This window comes from Rhinoderma darwinii, chromosome 13 (assembly GCF_050947455.1).
Source record: "Rhinoderma darwinii isolate aRhiDar2 chromosome 13, aRhiDar2.hap1, whole genome shotgun sequence".
In the NCBI taxonomy this organism is placed as follows: domain Eukaryota; kingdom Metazoa; phylum Chordata; class Amphibia; order Anura; family Rhinodermatidae; genus Rhinoderma; species Rhinoderma darwinii.
The window spans coordinates 12,050,845-12,073,575 of record NC_134699.1 but is presented as its reverse complement, the minus strand read 5'-3'; the positions used below and the strand labels follow the sequence as shown (position 1 = coordinate 12,073,575).

The following is a 22,731-nucleotide window of genomic DNA, read 5'->3' as shown; positions in this document are numbered from 1 at the left end:
AAAAGTAAAAGTACAACTGGGCGTGTATTATGTGCGTACATCTGGGCGTGTTTACTACTTTTACTAGCTGGGCGTTGTGTATAGAAGTATCATCCACTTCTCTTCAGAACGCCCAGCTTCTGGCAGTGCAGACACAGCCGTGTTCTCGAGAGATCACGCTGTGACATCACTCACAGGTCCTGCATCGTGTCAGACGAGCGAGGACACCAGCACCAGAGGCTACAGATGATTCTGCAGCAGCATCGGCGTTTGCAGGTAAGTCGATGTAGCTACTTACCTACAAATGCTGATGCTGCTGCAGAATCAACTGTAGCCTCTGGTGCCGACACGATGCAGGACCTGTGAGTGACGTCACAGATCTGCACTGCCAGAAGCTGGGCGTTCTGAAGAGAAGTGGATGATACTTCTCATCAGAACGCCCAGCTAGTAAAAGAAGTAAACACGCCCCGATGTAACACACATAATACACGCCCAGTTGTACTTTTACTTTTCAACACGCCCAGTTGTACTTTTGCAAGCCTCATTTGCATAAATACGAAAATGGTCATAGCTTGGCCAAAAATGCTCGTTTTTTAAAAATAAAAACGTTACTCTTATCTACATTGCAGCGCCTATCTGCTGCAATAGCAGATAGGGGTTGCCAAATCTGGTGACAGAGCCTCTTTAAGCTAAATAACTAGAATAAAAACATTTTGATAACTTACCTTGTGATTATCCAAATAAGAAGAGATACAGGGATATGTAAAAACGCTACAAAACAAGCATAGTAATAGGTTCATTAGTAACGACTTACTACATACAGTAAATGCAAAGGACATACCAAGTGGGATTGTCGCGGCATCTGCATTGTAAATGTTAATGTTGGAACAACATATACCATACTGCTAACAACAGTAATTAATCAGTTTTGAACAAAAATAAACAATAATTATTCTCTTTTATCATTGATCTTTTTATGGTTTTAGATAACAATAGTAACTATTATTGCTACATGTAGGGATGTAGATGGGTATCATCCTACAATTATGTGAGTAATTTAAAGTGCAGCTAAACATTTGACAAACTTCTGACATGTCTCAGCTCGAGCACTGAGACCCCCACTAATCACTAGAACGAAGCAGCTGAAGCGCTCGTGTGAGCGCTGAGCTGCTTCGTGTCTGTTCGGCTTTATCCGGAAATAAATGTATCGGTGTACGGACTCAATAGAAAGTCTATGAGCCCACACTCCGATACATCGGCTTTCCGCAAAAAGTCGAACAGACACGAAGCGGCTGACCGCTCACTCGAGCGCTTCAGCTGCTTCGTTCTAGTGATTGGTGGGGGTCTCAGTGCTCGGACCCCCACCAATCCAAACTTCTGACATGTCACTATGACATGTCAGAAGTTTGTCAAACGTTTAGCTGCACTTTAAAGAGGATGTCTTACCATGACAACCCCCGTGACATTTTAGCCATGTAACTTAGTAATGAAGCCAGCCCGGCGATCATCTGATTGCCGCAGGTATGGCTCCTGAAACCTTTGGCGATCAGCTGTTTTGGACGGGGGAATTTGAGGCCCTTTATAAATTTCCCCTGCAAGTAGCACAGCAAAAAAAGTAATATTCAACGTCTCTCAACTCTGTCTTATGGAGGAGGGACCCCCTTCTATTATGTCCATATGCCCTTTATGAAATTCCAAATGTGTCTAGGTGATAAAAGCTGAATGTATGATTTCAAAAGGAATGGTTTTCAATTAAAGATAATTGCTGCCTTTGTACTTGAAATTAGATCTGACATGGTTAAAATGTGTGTGATTAGAAGGGCTGTAACGTGTCGATCACTGCTTGAAAAAAAGTGTCAAGTTCAGTCTATGGCATAAAAATAAGCAGTCTTCCAATGTGAGAGTTATCAAGGTTTTAACCCCTTAATGACCGCCAATAAGCCTTTTCACGGCGGTCATTAGTGGGCTTTATTCTGATGCAATAGCCGTTTCACGGCGCTGCATCAGGATAAATAAACAGAGCAGGGAGCCGATAAATCTCCCTGCTCTCAGCTGCCAGAGGTAGTTGAGGGCTGGGAGCGTTCCTACGAGAACGTGTGAGATCGATATTAGTATCGATCTCGCTCGTTTAACCCTTCAGATGCGGTGCTAAATAGCGTGCACCGCATCTGAGTGGTTTTGGAGAGAGGGAGGGAGCTCCCTCTCTCTCCCACCGACACCCGGCGAGAAGATCGCCGAGTGTCTGTGTCTTCTATGGCAGCCGGGGGGCCTAATAAAGGCCCCCAGGTCTGCCTGTAGTGAAAGCCTGCTAGGTCATGCCGGAGGCCTAGCAGATGCCTGTCCGTTTTAAATGGAATGGCAGTAATACACTGCAATACAAAAGTATTGAAGTGTATTATAAAAGCGATCTGATGATCGCATATTAAAGTCCCCTAGTAGGACAAGTAAAAAAAAAAAAGTTGAATAAAGTTAAAAAAAAAAAAGAGAAACAAATGAAAAACCCACTTTTTCCCCACAAAATTCTTTACTATTAGAAAAAACAAAATAAAGGAAAAAGGAAAAAAGTTACACATATTTGGTATCGCCGCGTCCGTAATGACCCCGACTATAAAGATATTACATTATTTAACCCGCACAGTGAACACCGTAAAAAATAAAATAAAAAACAATGGAAAAATTGCTGCTTTCTGTGAATCCTGACTTAAAAAAAAGTGATAAAAAGTGATCAAAAAGTCGCATCTACTCCAAAATGGTAACAATAAAAACTACAAGTCGTCCCGCAAAAAACAAGCCCTTATACAGCTATGTTGACGCAAAAATAAAAAAGTTATAGCTCTTCGAATGTGACGATGGAAAACGGAAAAAATGGCTTGGTCATTAGGGCCCAGAATGCAAGCAGGGGGAAGGGGTTAAAGAAGTGTCTACACAACCAATTTTTATTAGTTGGGTAACAAACATTTGACAATTGTTCACAATCAGCAAAATAATCACAATCAATGATACCAATCTACTTATTAACCCCTTCCCGACATTTGCCGTACATGTACGTCATGGAAAGTACTGACTTCCCGCATCTTGCCGTACATGTACGCCAAATGTTTGGGACCGGCTCAGAAGCTGAGCCGGTCCCATCATCACCGGATCTCAGCTGTATCTTACAGCTGACATCCGGCTGTAACGGCGGGGACCGAAATTAGCTTCGATCCCCGCCATTAACCCCTTAAGTGCAGCGCTCAAACGCGATCGCTGCACTTAAGGTGTTTGCAGCTCATCGGAACCCCAGTAATGAAATTGCCGGGGTTCCGGTGGCTGCAATGGCAACCGGAGGCCTAATACTGGCCTCCCGGTCTGCCTAGCACCGAAGCCGGTCAAGATCCGCCCGGCGGCGGAGCCTGATCGGCTTCCGTAGCTGTCGGCAAGATGGCGCCGGGTCAGGAGCTGATCCGGCGTCATCAGCGGTGGAAGTCAGCTGTACTGTACAGCTGACATCCACCTGTAACGGCAGGAACTGGAGCTAGCTCCGATCCCTGCCATTAACCCCTTCGATGCAGCAATCGAAAGCGATTGCTGCATCGTAGCGGTTACTAGCAGATCGCCAGCCCTGACAGGCAATCGGGACTGGCGACTGCTGTTATGGCAACAGGAGACACAATGGTCTCCTGCTCTGCCATTACGGAAGCCTAATCGGCTTGCTGTCAGTGAATGACTGACAGATCTAATACATTGCACTACATAGGTAGTGCAATGTATTAGAAAAAAAAAATCTGACCGTTGGACCTTCAAGTCCCCTAGTGGGACTTGAGAAAAAGTGTAAAAAAAGTATAAAAAAGTGTAAAAAAAAGTGCACAAAATAAAAGTTTAAAAGTTTGAAAACAGTAAAAGTTTCAAGTAATCAAATAAAACACAATCCCCCTTTTACTCTTATCAAGTCCTTTATTATTGAAAAATAACAATAAACCATATGTATTTGGTATCGCCACGACCGTAACGACCGGAGGTATCAAAATATTATATTATTTATTGCACGCATTGAACAGCGTAAAAAAAACCGTAAAAAACGTTACCAGAGTTTCTGTTTTTTGGTCACTTTGCCCTACAAATATTAGAATAAAAAGTGATCAAAAAGTCGCACGTATCCAAAAATGGTACCTATAAAAACTATAGCTCGTCCCGCAAAAAACAAGCCCTCATACACCTCCGTCGACAAAAAAAATAAAAAGTTATGGTTCTCACAACTTGGCGACAGAAAAAATACATTCTTTTTACAAAAGTAATTTTATTGTGCAAAAAGTTGGAAAACATAAAAAAGTCCTATAAATTAGGTATCGCCGGAATCGTACTGACCCGCAGAATAAAGTTAACATGTAATTTATAACGCATGGTGAACGCTGTATAAAAAAAAAACGAAAAAAGCTGTGCCAGAATTGCGTTTTTTTGTTTACCTGGCATCCCAAAAAATAGGATAAAAGGTGATCAAAAAGTTGCATGTACCCCAAAATGGTACCAATAATAACTACAGCTCGTCCCGCAACAAACCAGCCCTCATACCGCTACGTCTATGAAAAATAAAATTAGTTATGGCTCCAATAAGTCAGGAAATAAAAAAATATGCAGTTGTGCCCGAGGGGAACATTTCTTCTGTTTGAAGAGGCGATTTTTCAAGGACCTAAAATTAGGGAACCAGGAAGGGGAGGGCCCAAACATATCCGCTGGAAGCGACGGTGCCCGTATTATACCAGGACAACACTTTCCCAGCAAAATTCCCCAAACTACAAAGGTGCGGAGTGTGGACCAAAAGGGGGATAATAAAGGACGCCATTTATCAGTGCGACACCGGCCTGTGCAGAAAGGATTGCTTCACAGCGTAACACACATCTATGGATTATTTTATTGTTTTTTTTTACCCCGTTATTATACCACCTGACTATGCCCCTTATATACTCCGCCCGGCTTACATATGCCCTACATTATAAACGGAAACACCAGTAAGACTCCAAACAAAACTACTACCAAGCAAAATCCACGCTCCAAAAGCCAAATGGCATTTCCTCCCATCTGAACCCTACAGCGTGCCCAAACAGCAGTTTCCTTCCACATATATGGCATCGTCATACCCGGGAGAACCCTTTTAGCAATTTTTTGGGTGTGTGTCTCCAGTGGCATAAGCTGGGCACGACATATTTGCCACTGAATGGCATATCTAGGGAAAAATATAAATTTTTAATTTGCACCATCCACAGCGCATTCATTTATGGAAAAGACCTGTGGGGTGAAAATGCTCACTACACCCCTTAATAAATGCCTTGAGGGGTGCAGTTTCCATAGTGGAGGTCACTTATCAAGGGTTTCTTTTTATTATTTCACATCTGAGCCTCTGCAGTTGTGAACCAATACTTTGTAAATCGCCAAATTAGGCCTCAATTTGACATGGTACGCTTTCACTCCTGAGCCTGGTCGACTGTCCAGGCAAGAGATTAGGGCCACATGTACAGTGTTTCTAAAACCAGGAAACCCGTTATGGTGGCACAAGCCGGGCACCACATATTGTCCACATATCTGTGGAAAAAATCCCATTTTCACTCTGCAACATCGAGTTCACACTAATTTCTACAAAACACCTGCAGGGTTAACATGCTCACTACACCCGTAGGTAAAAGCATTGAGGGGTGTAGTTTCCAAAATGGGGTCACTTCTGGGGGGTTTCCACTGTTTTGGGCCCACAGGCGCCCAGAAACCAATCCAGAAACATCTGCACTCCAAATGGCGGTCCTTCCCTTCTGAGCCCTGCCGTGTGCCCAAACAGCAGTTTATGACCACATATGGGGTATTGCCGTACTCGGTAGAAATTGCTTTACAAATGTTGGGTTCTTTTTTTCCTTTATTTGTTGCGAAAATGAAAAAATTTGCGCTAAAGCTACGTCTTATTGAAGAAAAAGGATTGTTTTTATTTTCACTGCCCAATTCTAATAAATTCTATGAAACATCTGTGGGGTAAAAATGCTCACTACGCCCCTAGATGAATTCCTCAAGAGGTGTAGTTTCCTAAATGGTGTCACTTTTTGGGCGTTTTCATTGTTTTTTCCCCTCAGGGGCTTTGCAAATGTGACATGTCCTCCGCAAACCATTCCTGCTCAATGTGATCTCCAAAACCCAAATAGCGCTCTTTCCCTTCTAAGCCAAGCCGTGTCTCCAAACAGCCGTTTATTACCACATGTGGGGCATTGTTTTACTCGGGAGAAATTGCTTTACAAATTTTGTGGTGCTTTTTCTCCTTCAGTCCTTGTGGAAATGAGTAAAAATAAGCTAAACCTACATTTTCTTTGAAAAAATGTTGATTTTTATTTTCAGGGCCTACTTCCAATAATTTCTGCAAAAAACCTGTGGTGTCAAAGAGCTCACTATACCCCTAGATAATTTCCTCAATGGGTGTAGTCTCCAAAATGGGGTCACTTGTGGGGGGTTTCCACTGTTTTGTCTCCTCAGGGACTTCGTAAATGTGACCTGGCCTCCGCAAACCATTCCTGCTAAACTTGAGCTCCAAAAGCCAAATAGCGCTCTTTCCCTTCTCAGCCCTGCCGTGTCTCCAAACAACCGTTTATTACCACATGTGGGGCATTGTTTTACTCGGGAGAGATTGGTTTACAAATTTTACGGTGCTTTTTCTCCTTCAGTCCTTGTGGAAATGAGAAAAAATTAGCTAAACCTACATTTTCTTTGAAAAAATGTTGATTTTTATTTTCAGGGCCTACTTCCAATAATTTCTGCAAAAAACCTGTGGTGTCAAAGAGCTCACTATACCCCTAGATAATTTCCTCAATGGGTGTAGTCTCCAAAATGGGGTCACTTGTGGGGGGTTTCCACTGTTTTGTCTCCTCAGGGACTTCGTAAATGTGACCTGGCCTCCGCAAACCATTCCTGCTAAACTTGAGCTCCAAAAGCCAAATAGCGCTCTTTCCCTTCTCAGCCCTGCCGTGTCTCCAAACAACCGTTTATTACCACATGTGGGGCATTGTTTTACTCGGGAGAGATTGGTTTACAAATTTTACGGTGCTTTTTCTCCTTCAGTCCTTGTGGAAATGAGAAAAAATTAGCTAAACCTACATTTTCTTTGAAAAAATTTAGATTGTCATTTTCAGGGCCTATTTTCCAATAATTTATGCAAAAAACCTGTTGGGTCAAAACGCTCACTATACCCCTAGATAATTTCCTCAATGGGCGTAGTTTCCGAAATGGGGTCACTTGTGGGGGGTTTCCACTGTTTTGTCCCCTCCGGGGCTTTGTAAATGTGACATGGCCTCCACAAACCATTCCTGCTAAACTTGAGCTCCAAAAGCCAAATAGCGCTCTTTCCATTCTCAGCCTCGCCGTGTCTCCAAACAACCGGTTATTACCACATGTGGGGTATTGTTTTACTCGGGAGAAATTGCTTTACAAATTTTACGGTGCTTTTTCTCCTTTAGTCTTTGTGAAAATGAGAAAAAAAATCGCTAAACCTACATTTTCTTTGAAGAAATGTTGATTTTAATTTTCACGGCCTACTTCTAATAATTTCTGTAAAAAAGCTGTGCGGTCAAAATGCTCACTGTACCCCTAGATAATTTCCTTGAGGTGTGTAGTTTCCCAGATGGGGTCACTTTTGGGGGATTTTGACTGTTTTGACACCGCAAGAGCCCTTCAAACCTGACATGGAGCCTAAAATTTATTCTAACAAAAATAAGGCCCCAAAATCCACCAGGTGCTCCTTTGCTTCTGAGGCCGGTGCTTCAGTCCAGTAGCACGCTACGGCCACATGTGGGATATTTCCTAAAACTGCAGAAACTGGGCAACAAATATTGAGTTGCATTTCTCTGGTAAAACCTTCTGTGTTATAAAAAAAATTGTACTAAAAATTTATTTCTGCAAAAAAATATGAAATTTGTAAATTTCACCTCTACTTTGCTTTAATTCCTGTGACATGTGTAAAGGGTTAAGACATTTTCTAAATGCTGTTTTGAATACTTTGAGGGGTGAAGTTTTTAAAATGGGGTGACTTTTTGGGGGTTTCTAATATATAAGGCCCTCAAAGCCACTTCACAACTGAACTGGTCCCTGTAAAAATGGCCTTTTGACATTTTCTTGAAATGTGAGAAATTGCTGCTAAAGTTCTAAGCCTTGTGAGGTCATAGAAAAATAAAAGGATGTTCAAAAAACGATGCCAATCTAAAGTAGACATATGGGTGATGTTAATTAGAAACAATTTTGGGTGGTATAACTGCCTGTCTTACAAGCAGATACATTTAAATTGAGAAAAATGCTAATTTTTGCAATTTTTCGCTAAATTTTGGTGTTTTTCACAATTAAATACTGAACATATCGAGCAAATTTTGCCAGTAACATAAAGTCCAATGTGTCACGAGAAAACAATCTCAGAATCGCTTGGATAGGTGAAAGCATTCCGGAGTTATTACCACATAAAGTGACACATGTCAGATTTGAAAAATGAGGCTCGGTCAGGAAGGTCAAAAGTGGCTAAAGAGGGAAGGGGTTAATAACTAAAGGTCCTATTACACGGCTTGATACAGGCCGTGAAAAAGACTGCCGATCAACGAGCATCGACTGGTTAAGTATGATATGAGTGATCATTACTACGATCGTTTGTCCCCATATATTTCTATAATGTGCTGCCGACACAGGGAGATGTGCTGCCGACACAGGGAGATGTGCTGCCGACACAGGGAGATGTGCTGCCGACACAGGGAGATGTGCTGCCGACACAGGGAGATGTGCTGCCGACACAGGGAGAAAAGGGCCTGTTCACATCAGCGTTGGCTTTCTGTTCCAGGGTTCCATCGGAGGTTTCCGTTGGGTGAACCCCGCAACGGAAAGTCAAACTGAAAGCACAGCTTCCGTTTCCGTCACCATTGATATCAAGCGAACGGTGATGTGAACAGGCCCTTAAAGTAACGTATACTGTACTGGTTACTCTCTTCCACTGTCTAAGGCCTCATGCACACCACTGCATTGATTCTTCGGTCCGAAAAAGCACGAGTCCGTTGCGGTTTATAGGACCGCAAAAAACTCTTGTTGTGCATTTGTGTGTCATCAGGACTCATGGATCAACAACAATTCACTAGCATTGGTGAATCTGCAAATCCGGACAGTAAAATGATTTGTGCTGAGATTTTGCGGCCCCCGCACCAATCCGTGTAAATCACAGTCGTGTATATGGGGCCCCTTAAAAAAGAATGGATACACAATTTATCTGCAAAAATGCGTATTAATTCCATCCGCAAAAGCACGGTCGTGTGCATGAGGCCTTTTTCTAAGGAGTAGTTCACACAGAGTTATAGGAAGAAAAAAATCTGCCTCAGAAATCCTTCAGGAGTTTTGAGGCAGATTTAGAACAGCCAGCATGGTGTAGACCAGGGGTCTCAAACTCGGCTGGGCAAGTGGGCCGCATATAGAAAAAATGGGAAGTTGACGGGCCGCATTACTTTCAAATTTTATACAATACAAAATTATTGTTAATCAATTAGTTATTTGAACTACTATAACACTATATTACTAGAATAATAATACTACATTACTATAATAATAGTGCTAGGTTTAAAATTTGAGATATTTCTCCACGTGCTTTCCAGTTTAAGTGTCGCCAAATGCAGTCCGGCGACTCACTTAGCGCACATGTCAAGATTGGGCAGCCCCTTTTTAGATAGTGCCGCAGTGCCCACTGTGGATGCTGCCGCAGTGCCCTCTGTGGATGCTGCCGCAGTGCCCTCTGTGGATGCTGCCGCAGTGCCCTCTGTGGATGCTGCCGCAGTGCCCTCTGTGGATAATGCAACACACCCCTAGATAAGGCCACAGTGCCCTCTGTAGATAAGGCCACAGTGCCCTCTGTAGATAATGCAACACACCCCTAGATAATGCCAGTGTCCTCTTCAGATACTGTCACACACCCACTTGTAGATAACGCCACAGTGCCCTCTGTAGAGGCTGCCACAGTGCCCTCTGTAGAGGCTGCCACAGTGCCCTCTGTAGAGGCTGCCACAGTGCCCTCTGTAGAGGCTGCCCGAGTGCCCTCTGTAGAGGCTGCCCGAGTGCCCTCTGTAGAGGCTGCCCGAGTGCCCTCTGTAGAGGCTGCCCGAGTGCCCTCTGTAGAGGCTGCCCGAGTGCCCTCTGTAGGGGCTGCCCCAGTGCCCTCTGTAGGGGCTGCCCCAGTGCCCTCTGTAGGGGCTGCCCCAGTGCCCTCTGTAGGGGCTGCCCCAGTGCCCTCTGTAGGGGCTGCCCCAGTGCCCTCTGTAGGGGCTGCCCCAGTGATGTCAGGGGCTTGCCCAGAGCTGGAGTCCCAGGCAGAGCAAGAGTAGGCCCTTCCTGGGACTCCAGCTGTGCTCCTGACATCACTGGGACTCCTGCTCTGGGGAAGCCCCTGACATCATTGTCGATGTATGGACAGCGATGTCAGAGGCTTCCCCAGAGTCCCGGAGCAGAGCCGATAATAGCGCTCTGCCCGGGACTCCGTTCTGGGGAAGACCCTGACACACTGTCCCTATATGGGCAGATATGTCAGGGAATTCCGCAGCGTCCCGGAGCAGAGCCTATACTAGCGCTCTGCCCGGGACTCGGGCTCTGGGGAAGCCCCAGACATCGCTGTTCATATGTGGACAGCGATGTCAGGGAATTCCACAGAGTCCAGGAGTAGAGCCGACACCAGCGCTCTGCTCCACTCTGGGCAAGACCCTGACACACTCTCCATATATGGGCAGCGATGTCAGGGAATTCCACAGAGTCCCGGAGCAGAGCCGACACCAGCGCTCTGCTCGGGACTCCGGCTCTGGGGAAGCCCCAGACATCCCTGTTCATATGTGGACAGCGATATCAGGGAATTCCACAGAGTCCAGGAGCAGAACCGACACCAGCGCTCTGCTCCGCTCTGGGCAAGACCCTGACACACTGTCCATATATGGGCAGCGATGTCAGGGAATTCCACAGAGTCCCGGAGCAGAGCCGACACCAGCGCTCTGCTCGGGACTCCGGCTCTGGGGAATCCCCAGACATCGCTGTTCATATGTGGACAGCGATGTCAGGGAATTCCACAGAGTCCAGGAGCAGAGCCGACACCAGTGCTCTACTCCGCTCTGGGCAAGACCCTGACACACTGTCCATATATGGGCAGCGATGTCAGGGAATTCCACAGAGTCCCGGAGCAGAGCCTGTACTAGCGCTCTGCCCCGGACTCCGGCTCTGGGGAAGCCCCAGACATCGCTGTTCATATGTGGACAGCGATATCAGGGAATTCCACAGAGTCCAGGAGCAGAGCCGACACCAGCGCTCTGCTCCGCTCTGGGCAAGACCCTGACACACTGTACATATATGGGCAGCGATGTCAGGGAATTCCACAGAGTCCCGGAGCAGAGCCGACACCAGCGCTCTGCTCGGGACTCCGGCTCTGGGGAATCCCCAGACATCGCTGTTCATATGTGGACAGCGATGTCAGGGAATTCCACAGAGTCCAGGAGCAGAGCCGACACCAGTGCTCTGCTCCGCTCTGGGCAAGACCCTGACACACTGTCCATATATGGGCAGCGATGTCAGGGAATTCCACAGAGTCCCGGAGCAGAGCCTGCACTAGCGCTCTGCCCCGGACTCCGGCTCTGGGGAAGCCCCAGACATCGCTGTTCATATGTGGACAGCGATGTCAGGGAATTCCACAGAGTCCCGGAGCAGAGCCGACACCAGCGCTCTGCTCGGGACTCCGGCTCTGGGGAAGCCCCAGACATCGCTGTTCATATGTGGGCAGCGATGTCAGGGAATTCCAGAGTCTCGGAGCAGAGCCGATACTAGCGGCTCTGTGTCCCGCAGGCCACGTGCTTGAGACCCCTGGTGTAGACGCTTTTTTTCCTGCTGCGTTTTTGGCTCAGAAACGAGCGCCACTGTTTTTTTCTGCTTCCCATTGATTTAATGGGAGGTCAGAGGATAAAAATCGCCTGGGAAAAAAGCACCTCTGCCTACCATTGAATACACAGGGGAGCGATTTCGGACGTTTTTTGGCGCTGATTCTGACGCGGTTTCCGTGTGACCTGATTCTAATACATTCTCTGTCTTCAATGCCACAAGCTACATCCTAGATATAATACAGAATAGCAAATGTAAATTATAATGTCACTAACAGTTACCTTCGTTTATCCCCCAGCATGCCATTCACCAGATTAAGGAATTTTCTACAATCCTGAATAAACAGCAATTATAAACAAGTAGCAAATAGTACATATTACCAAATATTCGTGTTTTTACTTTTAATCCTGCATTCATACATACAGTTTCAAACTCAGAGTCCTTTATTCCTTTGAAGGCAGTAGTGATGAACTCCATTGTAAACCAGTGACTTGCCAGCTCCCCCCGTTGAGCCTCTGATGTCATTCTGCACAAAGCTTCTGTAATTGCCACTTGTAGATCATAATCTATAAAAAATTTATTTTATACATCGGAGCTTTACCACATAATTATGGTAGCAATCATCTCTTTATTTATCCCTCACACACAAGAAACCTGCAGAAACTAGATGTAAAGCTAAACAATTTGCTCTGATTCCTTCAAGTACATGTAAGTTCCTCTCGAACCAATGTGAACGTAGAGTTTGGGGATAAGCAGCTCCCAGGCACTTCTGGCAAAAAACAAAAGTATTACGACATCCCCAGCGACAGCATTTTGGCAAATGTCTGCAAATCCTCATAGACCGCTAATGGCCAGGGTATCCCAGAAAAATTGACAGAATATCTGCTATAAATCGAATGTCTACTATATGAGCAGCTTGTAGAGAGCGAGTTTTGTAGCAATGCACATTATCTTTTTCACAATACTAAGATTATTACATATCATGCAAATATCAGAATTTGCTAATGCATTCAGGTAACTAAACTTTCAGAAAACTTTTGACATGTCATAGTTACATGTCATAAATTTTGATCGGTGGGAATCCGAGCACTGAGACTCCCACCGATCGCTAAAACTAAGTGGCAGAAGTGCTTGGTTGAGCCGCTTGACTTCTGATCGGCTTTTCTCGGAAAGCCAATGTAACGGTGTAGGGACTCAATAGAAAGTCTAAGGGCCCTTACACCGTTACATCGGCTGTCCGAGAAAAGCTTATCAGAAACAAAGCGGCTCAGCGCTCACCCGAGCGCTTCTGCCACTTCGTTTTAGTGATCGGTGGGGGTCTCAGTGCTCAGACCCCCACCAATCAAAACTTCTGATATGTCACTATGGCATGTCAGAAGTTTTCTGAAAGTTTAGTTACCCTTTAATAGGATCAGTGCTTATAAAAATTATTGAAATAAAGCAGGTACACTTGTAAATTACATAATGTGAAGATATAAGAGAAACTAATAATCTTACCTCCTGCATCTAAAATTCGTTTACCCATAGCTGACCTGCAAAATATAACAAGTGTTTACAAAGCAGTGTGAAGGATTTATTTTCATGTTATCACTAAAGTAAGAATAGCGGTACCATCCTAGGGTGAAACATAATTGAAAGGACTGCTATAAACCTACCCATAAAATGAGTGGTTAGGAAATTGAAATGAGTAGTCTCTATAGAATTCCATGTAACTTATCAATAAAAACATTTGCTTTGCAATTTGCTAAACCACAATGGTTAGTGCCCGAATCATACAAATAGATTGCAAAATGACTTGCCCAGCCAACATCTAAACAATACATGTCATCTAGAAAACACTAAACATATTTTCCATTAAACTTACATAGTGGCCATCATCTCTTTAGTGAAGATCAGTCTTTTCCTGGCCTCTCGAGGGATTGTGTCCAGCATTAAATTTAGCTTTCGCACAGCCTACGAGAAAAGCAAGAGTCTGAAATAGAACATTATTTCGCAGAAGGAATAGGAAACATTCTACATGTTATTGTGTTACCACCCAGTAGCAAACTACTACAGGGTTTTAGCAACATAAAAAACCTCGCAAGAGTAAAAATATTTTTTTCGACTGATTGCACATAGTATCTTTTATTAGTCAAATAACACATCACTATTATGGTTATTATAATGTGTACATAATAAGATCACACTGCTCAGGGTATTGATAAATATGAAAACTAAACCATTACCTCTTGCTTGATAAATGTACTGATTGATGTGTCTGCCACTAAATGGCAAGCTTTTGAAATAAAATGTTCAAGTATCTGGATTTTACCTGCATAAATATTTAAAGTGAAAGACTTAATAAAGAAATAAAAACAAAGATTACATATATATGAGTCATCTGCTTACCATCACTATTGTGGTCATGCACAGCCTGTAAAACAGATGCAAAGAAAAGATTACATTTTAAGAAATTGTTTAAAAGACTGACATTTGTTGATTTGGTATTTATTTCTTTCCGATTTTCCATGCTATGTTGTATAACTTGTTAGATGTTTAACCCCCTTCCTCTGTCCCCATGTTATACGCCTGTGGGATAGCACTGCGCACTCCAAAGTAATCTTGTACTGTGACAGGGAACTGAAAAAATCAGTTCCCGATCACTAAAAAAACACGTAACGCAGCGCTTATATTGAACACTGTGTTATCAAATGCAAAAGCTTTGCTTCTGCAGTCGGGTAGTTACTAGGGAATCCCTGTGAAGTCATTAATCCCTTCCCGACATTTGCAGTATGGGTACGCCATGGAAAGCATTGACTTCCCGCATTTTGCCGTACCCATACGCCAAATGTTTGGCACCGGCTCAGAAGCTGAGCCGGTGCCATCATCGTCGGATCTCAGCTGTATCTGACAGCTGACATCCGACTAACGGCGGGGACCGAAATTAGCTTCGATCCCCGCCATTAACCCCTTAAGTACAGCGCTCAAACGCGATCGCTGCACTTAAGGTGTTTGCAGCTCATCGGAACCCCAGCAATGAAATTGCCGGGGTTCCGGTGGCTGCAATGGCAACCAGAGGCCTAATACTGGCCTCCCAGTCTGCCTAGCACGGAAACCGGTCAAGATCTGCCCGGCGGCGGAGCCTGATCGGCTTCCGTAGCCGCCGGCAAGATGGCGCCGGGTCAGGAGCTGATCCGGCGTCATCAGCGGTGGAAGTCAGCTGTATGTTACAGCTGACATCCACCTGTAACGGCAGGAACCGGAGCTAGCTCCGATCGCTGCCATTAACCCCTTCGATGCAGCAATCGAAAAAAGCAGCGAAAAAACACGTGCAGGCAGTTTAAAATCTGCCTCAAGATTCCTGAAGGAATTATGAGGCAGATTTTTTTCTGCTTGTGTGAACAGGACAGTAGTGTAAAATAAAAAAAATAAATTGTAAAATAATAAATTAAACAAACAATAAAATAAATGAAAAATGTACAAAAATAAAAAAGCCCCCGTTCCAAAAAAAGTGCAGACTTCTCTAAAACCACACATACTAGTTCGTATTAGACATCCTGAGTGACAAACACATTTCAAATGGGTGTCATGAGCTCAGGAATTAATATGTTCATATCACGTAGAGTGTTTGATGCTTGGTCTGTTCTACCCCGAGCCCTATCTACTTTTGTGACTTTACCAAAACATTTCTGCACCTAGATGATTATGATCCATGGGCAGAGGCGGCATCTAGAGCTAAGGGAGGGACATGTAAAACCATATTAACTTGAAGTTTATGATAGAATTGCATTGGTGGTAAATGTTTGCAATGCTATTAACCAGAAGTAATGTCAGATGAGCGATCAATCTGTCTGATGACCAGTTTCTATGCGTTTAATTCCTGGATAGAAATATGGCCCAAGAGTTTAGATTTCTTGTGCGGGGGTCTTACTAGGAAAATTAATAACATATGAAGATAATGATTAAGATGCTATTGGTGCAGTGTTAAGGCCCTTTTACACTGGCCAATTATCTGGCAAACAAGCGTTTACACAGGGCAACGATCAGCCGATGAACGAGCAAATGCCCGTTCATCGGCTGATCCTATAGTTTTAAATACTGAAATTATTATTGTTGTCGGTAGCACATTTCTCTGTGTAAACAGCTGCCGACATGATACAAATGTATGGGGACGAGCGATCGTAGTAGCGATCGCTCGGCCCTATACTAGCTCCTTGTGAAAGGAGTAAAACGAGTGCCGATCAACAAGCCGTCTCATTGATCGGCGCTTGTTTACACGGCCCAGGCCGGGCCGTGTGATACCACCTTTAGTAGACTTACCATGACAATATCAAAGTAATCTTCAGTCAAAGTGATCAAAGCTTCATTCTTTAGACTTCCAGCGCGTATCAGAATTTCTCTAATCTTTTCATACCAAGCTACCATGTGAAGAACAAGAAGAGATTTGATCATTACAGAACCATAAGGCTTCTTTAGAGAGGGAAAACATTTTACGTGTGACACATGTTGTAGATGTAACTGACTAGACATACTGTGAGCAAGAATATCTGACAGCTAATAAGTCAATAAAAACACTTATCTTTTCAACAAGTCCCTGATTGATCGCTGTTGTCAGCCATTCTTCACCACTGGTAGTCATACATTTGGAACACTTATAAATAACATTGAGCACTAGTGACACATTCCTTACATCTTTTTTATCAAGTTCCTGAAAAAGCATAGATATATAAATAAGGAAACATTTCATTCATAAACGTCTAAATAATATATACGACCTGATTACTATTCAGAAATAATAAGCACATGGCACACAGTCACTGTGAAAGAAACGCAGGTAAGGGCCTGTTCACGTCACCGTTCGCTTTCCGTTCCGGGGTTCCGTCAGAGGTTTCCGTCGGGTGAACCCCGCAACTGAAAGTGAAACCACAGCTTCTGTTTCAGTCATCATTGATATCAATGGTGACTGAAACATCGCTAATGGTTTCTGTTCGTCACCATTCCAGGTTTTCCGACGGAATCAATAACGCAGCCGACTCCGCTATTGATAACGTCGGAAAACCGGAAACCTGCCGGAATGGTGATGAACGGAAACCATTAGCGATGTTTCCGTCACCATTGATATCAATGATGACAAACAGAAGCTGTGGTTTCACTTTCACTTTCCGTTGCGGGGTTCACCCGAATAATCATGGAATGTGGCGTCTTTACTTCGAATGAGTGGTGAGCGGACCAATTGTTCTTGTATATTAAATCTCACGCCCTTTTCATTACATCCATTAAACAGATCCCATTAATGCCTGCAGGTGACAAAAGCCACTGTTAGGCTATGACACGACAGTTTTTTCCTGAGAATAAAACCCACGTGGAATTGGCTGAGAACCCGCGGCAAAAATCCAAGGCAGACCTGTGGATTTCTGTTGTGGTTTTGCACTAAAACCTTCTGTGTTTCTGCAATAGATTAGCCCCATTCAATGGGGCTAGTCTGTACGCGGCTACTCAATAATGTTTTTGCAGCGGAATACGGAATAGTTATTTTTTTTCAGTGAGGTGGATTGCAATTCCACCCACTGAAAATTCCACCCCAAATAAACAACATGGTGGTTTCCCATTAAAGACAATGGGAGACATTTTTACAAGCGTTTTTCATGCCGATTCTGAAGCGGAAAACACATTGGAATCATGATGAAAATTTTGCTATATGAACAGGGCCTTAGCCATCCATCAGCTATTATGACTGTTTAACAGATACATTATAAAAAGCTGAAAAGCTCACAACAGATACATTACACATGACGTAAAGTGGAACCCACTGAGACCCATAGGCTTCCACGCTACAAACAGAGTATACCTGAAAGGAAGGACAAGTATAAAGGGATATACTACATGTCTTTTTGACTAAAAACACAGACCTAAAACTATTCTGTGTGAACAACGCCTTAATCAAGTACATACGTTCCCCATGAGCTACAACTGTAGTTCAAAGGAATACAATGTGTTGCATGCAATCTTGTGGAGTGCAGATAGTTAAAACCAATGAGTAGCACTACAAAAAAAAGTCTCCGCGCATCCCAGGCCTAACACTTTTAGGCCCTGTGTACACGGCGGATTTTGAAGGCGGGCCCGCCGCAAATCTGTCGCAGAACTTTTCCTGACATCGGCAAGAAGATTCCTGCCTTTCATTGACTTCATTGGGAGGGTCGGGCAGATTCCGCACGAAGATCGAGCAAGATGCTTCCTTTTCCTGCTAGCTGAAAAAAAATCAGCTAACAGGAAAAATCAGCGTCCGATTCCCATTGAAAAGAATGGGAGCTAGAAACTTGCGGCGTAATCCGCCGCAAATTTCCTCCGTGTGAACATATCCCACCTGGACAACTTCTTTACACATGCCTTACTAGAACATATGGTCATCATAGAGGTTTGTCCATTTCAGATTGGTTCCTGCCATAAGCAAGGTCAAAGGGGCACCCATTAATTTGAATAGGTGCCTTGTAATACTAAATGTGGACAACACCTTTAATGAATCTTAAGTGTTTACTGAGCTATACCAATGTGCGGAATCACATAATCCACATCCAGCTTAACAGTAATGCAAAGATCCCAAAATCCATAAAGTACAGAGCAGATACCCTGGAAACGAGCTGGTCAAGTTTCAGAAGCAACTCCTTGCTGCATTTTTGAGTACTGAACTCCTTCTGTAGAAATTCTTCAAGGGAACGAAACTCGTGTCTTCTTAAGGCATGGTCAACGTGTGTGTCCAACTAACAAACAAAAGGTCCATATTATGATTCATACTTGCTGTGTATTATCAGCTTATATTCATATCTTGCTGTATTATACCTTCAGATCCTCTTTAACAGACATTGTTATGTAGAGAGCGATGTAATCTGAAAAAAAGGAATGCATAATTGAGAAATTATATTGTAAATAAGCAAAAATGTTCATGTTAATGAATTTTTGCAGTTTTGTGTAAGTATAAAGCAGCGGCTGCACAGTAATTGGATGGTGAAAATGGGAAGAATAGGATCAGCCGGTTGAGCGCGCTTCCGTACATAGACTTTATTGGCTATGTAAACCTTTAAAATAGACATTTTTATTTAAAAATTTGGTGCAACTTTCTAAATACTTTTTATTAAAAATGATTTTTATTTTTTGAGATACAACTGCTTTGTATACTGTATACAGAGCAGCTGTATCTTGTGCTGAGAGCTGTATCCGTCTGGTCAGCGGGTCACGAAGGATAAAGCTGCTATCGATCACATCTAATTTCATAACTTAGATGTGACAGATTACACGTGGATCCGACCTGCGGACACTGAACCCGTCAGTGCCGCTGACCTGACGGATACAGGTCTCAGCGCTAGATACAGCTGCTCTGTATACAGGCTACAAAGCAGCTGTATCTCAAAAAGTAAACATTATTTTTAATAAAATGTATTAAGAAAGTTGCACAAGACACACAGATCGACATTTTTATGAAGAAAAAAAAATTTATTATTCCAAAGGTTTACGTAGCCTCTGTTGGAGGTAAACTTGTAGGGACAGCCATTCCACTTAGAACAAGGCACCTGTGCTCAGGATTGGAGGGGTCCTAGTAGTCGAACTACCATTGACTGGACATTTATGGTAAACCCTACTACAACGTCAGTAATGTATTATACTCCAGAGCTGCACTCACTATTCTGCTGGTAGAGTCACTGTGTACATACATTACATTACTTATCCTGTACTGATCCTGAGTTACATGCTGTATTATACTCCAGTGCTGCACTCACTATTATGCTGGTGGAGTCACTGTGTACATACATTACTTATCCTGTACTGATCTTGAGTTACATCCTGTATTATACTCCAGAGCTGCACTCACTATTCTGCTGGTGGAGTCACTGTGTACATACATTACATTACTTATCCTGTACTGATCCTGAGTTACATACTGTATTATACTCCAGAGCTGCACTCACTATTCTGCTGGTGGAGTCACTGTGTACATTACATTACTTATCCTGTATTATACTCCAGAGCTGCACTCACTATTCTGCTGGTGGAGTCACTGTGTACATACATTACATTACTTATCCTGTACTGATCCTGAGTCACATCCTGAATTATACTCCAGAGCTGCACTCACTATTCTGCTGGTGGAGTCACTGTGTACATACATTACATTACTTATCCTGTACTGATCCTGAGTTACATACTGTATTATACTCCAGAGCTGAACTCACTATTCTGCTGGTGGAGTCACTGTACATTACTTATCCTGTATTATACTCCAGAGCTGCACTCACTATTCTGCTGGTGGAGTCACTGTGTACATACATTACATTACTTATCCTGTACTGATCCTGAGTCACATCCTGAATTATACTCCAGAGCTGCACTCACTATTCTGCTGGTGGAGTCACTGTGTACACGTGTACATACATTACATTACTTATCCTGTACTGATCTTGAGTTACATCCTGTATTATACTCCAGAGCTGCACTCACTATTATGCTGGTGGAGTCACTGTGTACATACATTACATTACTTATCCTGTACTGATCTTGAGTTACATCCTGTATTATACTCCAGAGCTGCACTCACTATTCTGCTGGTGGAGTCACTGTATACATACATTACTTATCCTGTACTGATCCTGAGATACATCCTGTATTATACTCCAGAGCTGCACTCACTATTCTGCTGGTGGAGTCACTGTGTACATACATTACTTATCCTGTACTGATCCTGAGTTACATCCTGTATTATACTCCAGAGCTGCACTCACTATTATGCTGGTGGAGTCACTGTGTACATACATTACTTATCCTGTACTGATCCTGAGTTATATCCTGTATAATACTCCAGATCTGCACTCACTATTCTGCTGGTGGAGTCACTGGAAACATACATTACATTACTTATCCTGTACTGATCTTGAGTTACATCCTGTATTATACTCCAGAGCTGCACTCACTATTCTGCTGGTGGAGTCACTGTGTACATACATTACTTATCCTGTACTGATCCTGAGTTACATCCTGTATTATACTCCAGAGCTGCACTCACTATTCTGCTGGTGTAGACACTGTGTACATACATTACATTACTTATCCTATACTGATCCTGAGTTATATCCTGTATTATACTCCAGAGCTGCACTCACTATTATGCTGGTGGAGTCACTGTGTACATACATTACTTATCCTGTACTGATCCTGAGTTATATCCTGTATAATACTCCAGATCTGCACTCACTATTCTGCTGGTGGAGTCACTGGAAACATACATTACATTACTTATCCTGTACTGATCCTGAGTTACATCCTGTATTATACTCCAGAGCTGCACTCACTATTCTGCTGGTGGAGTCACTGTGTACATACATTACATTACTTATCTTGTACTGATCCTGAGTTACATCCTGTATTATACTCCAGAGCTGCACTCACTATTCTGCTGGTGGAGTCACTGTGTACATACATTACATTACTTATCTTGTACCGATCCTGAGTTACATCCTGTATTATACTCCAGAGCTGCACTCACTATTATGCTGGTGGAGTCACTGTGTACATACATTACATTACTTATCCTGTACTGATCTTGAGTTACATCCTGTATTATACTCCAGAGCTGCACTCACTATTCTGCTGGTGGAGTCACTGTGTACATACATTACATTACTTATCCTGTACTGATCCTGAGATACATCCTGTATTATACTCCAGAGCTGCACTCACTATTCTGCTGGTGGAGTCACTGTGTACATACATTACATATCCTGTACTGATCCTGAGTCACATCCTGTATTATACTCCAGAGCTGCACTCACTATTCTGCTGGTGGAGTCACTGTGTACATACATTACATTACTTATCTTGTACCGATCCTGAGTTACATCCTGTATTATACTCCAGAGCTGCACTCACTATTATGCTGGTGGAGTCACTGTGTACATACATTACATTTCCTGTACTGATCCTGAGTCACATCCTGTATTATACTCCAGAGCTGCACTCACTATTCTGCTGGTGGAGTCACTGTGTACATACATTACATTACTTATCCTGTACTGATCCTGAGTTACATCCTGTATTATACTCCAGAGCTGCACTCACTATTCTGCTGGTGTAGACACTGTGTACATACATTACTTATCCTATACTGATCCTGAGTTATATCCTGTATTATACTCCAGAGCTGCACTCACTATTATGCTGGTGGAGTCACTGTGTACATACATTACTTATCCTGTACTGATCCTGAGTTATATCCTGTATAATACTCCAGAGCTGCACTCACTATTCTGCTGGTGGAGTCACTGGAAACATACATTACATTACTTATCCTGTACTGATCCTGAGTTACATCCTGTATTATACTCCAGAGCTGCACTCACTATTCTGCTGGTGGAGTCACTGTGTACATACATTACATTACTTATCCTGTACTGATCCTGAGTTACATCCTGTATTATACTCCAGAGCTGCACTCACTATTCTGCTGGTGGAGTCACTGTGTACATACATTACATTACTTATCTTGTACTGATCCTGAGTTACATCCTGTATTATACTCCAGAGCTGCACTCACTATTCTGCTGGTGGAGTCACTGTGTACATACATTACTGATCCTGTCCTGAGTTACATCCTGTATTATACTCCAGAGCTGCACTCACTATTCTGCTGGAGTAAGACCCCTTTCACAATGCGTTTGAGCCCTACTTTTAACGTGTACATCGGGAAATTTGGCAGTGTACACGCTAAATGTGTCCATAGGGCTCCATCAGGCTGGTATACGTTAGTATTCTTTTTTTTTTTTAAGAACTAAATAGTATGGTAGACGCGATTCCATTCCACGGGGTCCCGCTAAAAAGACGTATACTGCGCAGTATAGCTTCTTTTCAACGTAGGAG

General features: G+C 43.3%; 1 protein-coding gene across 5 annotated transcripts in view; it reads right to left on the bottom strand.

The window, feature by feature from the left end:
- SYCP2 (synaptonemal complex protein 2) overlaps positions 1-22,731 on the bottom strand; it is a 91,922-nt gene that overhangs the window by 67,583 nt on the left and 1,608 nt on the right. For 3 of the 5 annotated variants that reach the window (XM_075845527.1, XM_075845526.1, XM_075845525.1), the window contains exons 2-12: positions 18,667-18,713; positions 18,456-18,587; positions 16,409-16,537; positions 16,150-16,254; positions 14,239-14,263; positions 14,076-14,161; positions 13,715-13,803; positions 13,348-13,382; positions 12,274-12,416; positions 12,132-12,184; positions 705-750 (exon numbers count right to left, since the gene is read on the bottom strand). In XM_075845527.1, the coding sequence (XP_075701642.1) occupies positions 705-750; positions 12,132-12,184; positions 12,274-12,416; positions 13,348-13,382; positions 13,715-13,803; positions 14,076-14,161; positions 14,239-14,263; positions 16,150-16,254; positions 16,409-16,537; positions 18,456-18,587; positions 18,667-18,690 (867 nt within the window). In that variant the 5' untranslated portion in view covers positions 18,691-18,713. Of the gene's footprint in view, positions 1-704; positions 751-12,131; positions 12,185-12,273; positions 12,417-13,347; positions 13,383-13,714; positions 13,804-14,075; positions 14,162-14,238; positions 14,264-16,149; positions 16,255-16,408; positions 16,538-18,455; positions 18,588-18,666; positions 18,714-22,731 lie in introns of those variants that run through there. The other 2 variants (XM_075845529.1, XM_075845528.1) reach the window with 2 other exon arrangements.